Below are 5416 nucleotides of genomic sequence, written 5' to 3' on the forward strand. Positions count from 1 at the left end.
CATGGCATTTTGCTGTTGTGCCACCATGCAGCACTGTCTTCCTTATTTCTCTTCATCCTTGCTTCTCTTCCTATCGTTTCTGTTCATCTTTTTCCCCCACCACCTTTTCCTATAGGTAAGTTTTGTTTATTCCTTTTGGCTTTCTTTCTCCCCAACAACAACGGATATATGGTATTTATTTATATGCAGCAAAATGCACAGATCTTAAATGTATGGCTTGGTACTATTTTTTTAAGGATTATTTTATTTAGCTTTATTTATTTATTTTTAATTTAACCAGAGAGCGACAGAGTGAGAGAGAGAGGGAAAGTGAGAATGCAAGCCTCCAGGTCCAGGACTCGAACCACAGTTGGCCATGTGGGAGTCCAGCACTCTTAACCACCATGCCACCTACTGGCCCTGGCTTGGACAATTTTAACATTTGTATAAACTAACATCCAGATCAAGATACAGAATGTTTCCGTCATTACCAATTTCCTACAAGGCACGTGCTCACTAGTCTGACGTCTTTCACCTTAGAGAAGTGTCCTTCAGGCCTCTTTCCCATGTGTTCCTGTGCACATTTGACCTCTCCTTCTTGCATTCTTCAAATGTGCATGCATACGCCTGCGAGCATGAGGGAGACAGCAAAGCTGAGGGAGCAGTGGTGGATGGCGAGGAAGGTGAGGGCATGCGAGTGCAGCCGGAAAGTGAGGGCCAGTCCCCATGGAGCATGAAGGAGACAGCAAAGCTGAGGGAGCAGTGGTGGATGGTGAGGAAGGGGAGGGCATGCGAGTGCAGCCAGAAAGTGAGGCCAGTCCCCACGGTGACCTCCTCCTGCTGGGGACACAGAGGAAGAACTGCTTTTCTCTCTTCTTTAAAAGAATTATTTTATTTAAATTTCCTTCCTTCCTTCCTTCCTTCCTTCCTTTCATTTGACAAGAGAGGGACAGAGCGAGATAGAGAGAGAAGGAAAGTGAAAAAGCAAGCTGCCAGGTCCTGGATTTAAACTGTGGTCAGCCATGTTAGGGTGGTTAAGGGGTCATGCGCCCTTAACCACCACACCACCTGCTGGCCTCAGGGCTGTTTTTCCCTTTATCTCATGTTTGGTGCTCCCTTTTCAGGCGGCTCTCTGAGCTCATTATAAACATCGACCAGGGCCCGAGAAACATTCGCCTAAATCCAAGAGTGCCAAAGGGACCCGGAGGCACACTGTTGGCTTAGGAACCACTCTTTAGCCCACAGGAAGTCAGCTCAAGTGAGATTTTTCTGTCAATCATCCTCCTTTTTTTTTTTTTTTTTTTTTTTTTTTTGGGGTGTGTTCACACTCTCCCTGTTTTTTTTTTTTTTTTTTTTTTTTCTATTTTGGGGAGAACATATGAGTACCCTGATAAAAGGGAGTAGAGGCCGCAGAAGCTGAGGCTGCCAGGCTGGGGGCACGAACTGATGGTTCTTCTCCAGACCAACTGTTATGACCCTTGTATCATCAGCCCTGTGGACCAGAATGCCATGCTAGGCATTGTGGGTGTGGAGGACGGAAGACCTGCCACTGCCCTCAGGGAACTTGCTGCCCACTTTTGAAGCTTTGAGCAGCCATGAGCAGGACGTAATTAACCATCAAGGGAGGCTGCATCAGCCCCTGTGTCCTGTCCTTGGGGACAAGCACAGTAGTCAGCCCACGTGTTGCCAAGACACTAGGACAAACCAGCCTTGCTGCCACTGTAGGGGCTCCGATGTGAGATTCAAGCACTCAACAGATAGCGAGCACATGGCCACCATCAAGTACTGTTCTAGGTGAATGAGAAGGGTAAGCAAAAAGATAGAGAAAGGAAATGCTCTAGCTAGTACCTTGAATTTTGACCAGATTTCTTGCAATATTTTTTCTAAATATTTTTATGGACAGTAGGGGGAAATGTGGGCTGAACGGTAGAGTTAAGAACATACTTAGTGGGACCAGCAGGTGGCGTGTTGGTTGAGGCACTGGACATTCCTACATGGCCGACCAGTGTTAGAGTCCCAGCCCTGGTGACTTGCTTTCTCACTTTCTCTCTCTCTCTCTCTATATATATATCTCTGGTCAAATTGAAATAAATGAGAATGAATAAAATTAAATAAATCTTAAAAAAAAAAAAGAACATACTTAGCTAGTTGCTCAACCTACAAAAGATATGGATCAGTTCTAACCCTGGTGGTGTCTCTGGTGGCATGTCATCGGGCTCTGATTTTGATTCTGTCTCACTAATTTTTATTCTCAAGTGGAGAGCTCAAAATACCCATAACTCTTCCCTGTATTGACCGGTTCAAATTTTGTCATAGTCATGTACACACTTTCTAGCGCATACACACACACACACACACACACACACACACACACACATTGATTTTTGCTGAATCATTTCAAAGTAACTTGCAGACATCATGACACTTCACCTGTAAAAGCTTCAGCATGCATCTCAAAGAAACAAAAGTTTTATCAATCTAAGAAATTCCATTATCATACCTAAGGAAATGAATCATTATCAATACCTTCATCTTATCTAAGAAAATGAACAGTAATGCCTTATGTTACCTAAGACCTAATCTCTATTAAAAATTCTCTGGGGTCCAGCAGGTAGTGTGGTGGTTAATGTGGTTGGACTCACACATGGCCAACCATGGTTCAAGTCCTAGACCTGGTGGCTTGAAAAGCACACTGGGCGCGTGTGCATGCATGCCCCAAATCCCAGGAGGGAAAAGGAGGAGAAGGGATTGCGGCGTGGCCATCCCCCTTGGGGAGTGATTTCTCACTTTCCCTCTTACTGTCTCTCTGTCTCTCTCTGGTGACCACATGCACCCTTGGCAAAAACCTAAAGAAATGAAAATAGCCTGATTGCTTCATGGCTTCATTTCCTTGAAATTCAATCAAGGTTCATTTGATTATTGCATCTTTTTAGTCTCTTATCTTAAGCAGCGCTCCTGTCTTCCCCTACCTTTCACCAGACTGACCTTTCCAAACAGTCTAGCCTAGCTGTCTTGTAGAATGCTCTTCATGCTGGATGGGTCTGACTGTGTCCTCGTTATTAGATCTGGGTTAGATACTTGGGCAAGAATGCCAGAAGAATTGATGCCATGTGCTTCTTATTGCATTATATGAGGATGTAAATTATGTCAAGTAGTGTCATCACGGAGATGTTCTTTTTGACTACTTGGTTAAGATAGTGGCCACCGGGGCCGGCAGGTGGAGTGGTGGCTAAGGGTGCTGGACTCCCACATGACCAACTGTGGTTCGAGTCCTGGACCTGGAGGCTTACTTTCTCACTTTCCCTTTCTCTCTCTCTAGAAATATTAAAATAATAATGAATAAAATAAAATAATTCTTTAAAAAAAGAAAAAAAGGATAGTGGCCACCAGTCATTCCCTTCCAGAGACATCTTCCCTTTGGTACTTTGCAGGTCACCTGTGGGACAGACTTTGAGACCTAGGAAACCATATATGGAGAGAAACTTCCACCTAATGATTTGAGATCCATTGATGATCACTGCTTGAATTTTGGTATGCTAATTCTAGCATTTCTTTTAAAAATTTTGTTTTGGGGGCCAGTAGGTGGCATAGCAGTCACATCATTGGTCACCCACATGGCTGACTGTGGTTCAAGTCCTGGACCTGGCAACTTGAAACTTACTCCAGGAGCACATATGTGTGCCCAAAATCCCACAAGGAGAATGGAGAAGGGATTGCAGCATGTCTATCCCCACTGGGGGATGATTTCTCGCTTTCTGTTTCTCTGCCTCTATCTCTGTCTCCCTGGTGAGCACGTGAGCCAATAGCAAAAATCTTTTAAAAAAGAGAAAAATTCTGTGTTTTTTTTAAACATTTTTTTTGAGAGTTTTTTGCTATAGGGCGCATGCACTCGCCAGAAAGACAGAGACAGACAGAGAGACAGAAAGCGAGAAATCACTCCCCAGGGGGGATGGCCACGCTGCAATCCCTTCTCCTCCATTCTCCTCTCGGGATCTTGGGCACGCACGCACACGTGCCCGGCGTGAGTTTTAAGTCACTGGGTCTGGGACACGAACCACGGTCGACTACATGGGAGTCCAGGGACATAGCCATTATGCTAACTGCTGGTCCCAAGAATTACTTTATATAATGTTTATTTCTTTATTTTAATTTTTTAAAGAATTATTTATTTAATTTTATTTATTCATTCATTTATTTTAATTTGACCAGATAGAGACAGAGAGAGTGAGAAAGTGAGAAAGCAAGCCACCAGGTCCAGGACTCGAACCATGGTTGGCCACATGGGAGTGTCTAGCACCTTAGCCATCACGCCACCTGCAGGTCCCTCTTTATTTTGACCAGAAAGGGACAGAGTAAGAGGGAGAGGGAAAGGACTCGAACCATGATTGACCATGTAGGAGTCCAGCACCCTTAACCGGCCATGCCACCTGCCGGCCCCAAAATTCTATTAAAAATTATTTAACTTTATTTATTTATTTCATTTTAATTTTTTGACCAGAGAGGGTCAGAACGAGAGAGAGAGGGAAAGTGAGAAAACAAGCTGCCAGGTCTGGGACTTGAACAACGGTTGGCCAAGTGGGAGTCCAGCATCCTCAACCACACCACCTGCTGACCCCCAAAATTCTGTTTTTAATTTGCCAGAAGGCACATGTATTTGCCAGAGACAGAGAGGAGAAATGAGAAAGCGCCCCCCACAGAAAACAGTTATGCCACAATACCTTCTTTCTGTTTCTGCCGCCTTTCAGGATTTTGAACCCTCATGCACACATGCCCAGCATATTTCTCAAGCCACCAGCGATAGGGCTTCAACTCTGGTTGGCCAGGTGGGATCTATTTGGATGTTGGGAAATTCATGACATATTTTTGCACAGAACAACAATCTGATAGCTCCCTTAATCCCTGGGTTACGGGGTTGACCCCAGCCGGTTCTACTGAGGGCCTGCTTACCATGTGCCAGCGCTGCTCTAGAGGCTTGTGATACGTGAGTTAATTTTCCAGGCTCAAATCCCTGCCCTCCTGAGTCAATCATCTCTGGGGTAGAGGGTATGGTGGAGGGGTGGATTCAGACAATATAGAAAAACCACAATAAATAAGCAAATCATATAATATTTTAGAAAGTGATGAATGCTTTAGGGAAAAAAAAGAAAAAAATATCTTGGATAAAAAGAAAGGGAATGTCTGGAGGAAGTTCAGATTCTTCAAGGTTATGTTTGAACATAGCTGGAGGAAGCAAGGACTTACACTGCCCTCTGGGGGGGTGAGCATTCAGGCCTAGGGAAAAATGTGGTCAGGTTTCCTGAGACAGGAGGACGCTCCGGGCATGGGTTTAAGCCACTGGGTCCAGTACTCGAACCGTGGTCAATTACGTGGGAGTCCAGCGACATAGCCATTACGCTAACTGCTGGTCCCCCCCCTCCCTTTTTTTCTTCTTTTTTTT

At 44.7% G+C, this 5416-nt stretch overlaps 1 protein-coding gene across 1 annotated transcript in view; it reads left to right on the forward strand.

Annotated features, from left to right (window-relative positions):
• The first annotated feature begins 614 nt into the window (after positions 1-614).
• Positions 615-5416, forward strand: part of SEMA4B (semaphorin 4B) — a 43791-nt gene continuing 38989 nt past the window's right edge. Inside the window, exon 1 of the mRNA XM_014589489.2 lies at positions 615-662. Within this exon, the coding sequence (XP_014444975.1) occupies positions 615-662 (48 nt within the window). The remainder of the gene's footprint in view (positions 663-5416) is intronic.

The sequence above is a fragment of the Tupaia chinensis genome, unplaced genomic scaffold (genome assembly GCF_000334495.1).
Source record: "Tupaia chinensis unplaced genomic scaffold, TupChi_1.0 Scaffold000359_1, whole genome shotgun sequence".
Taxonomy (NCBI): domain Eukaryota; kingdom Metazoa; phylum Chordata; class Mammalia; order Scandentia; family Tupaiidae; genus Tupaia; species Tupaia belangeri.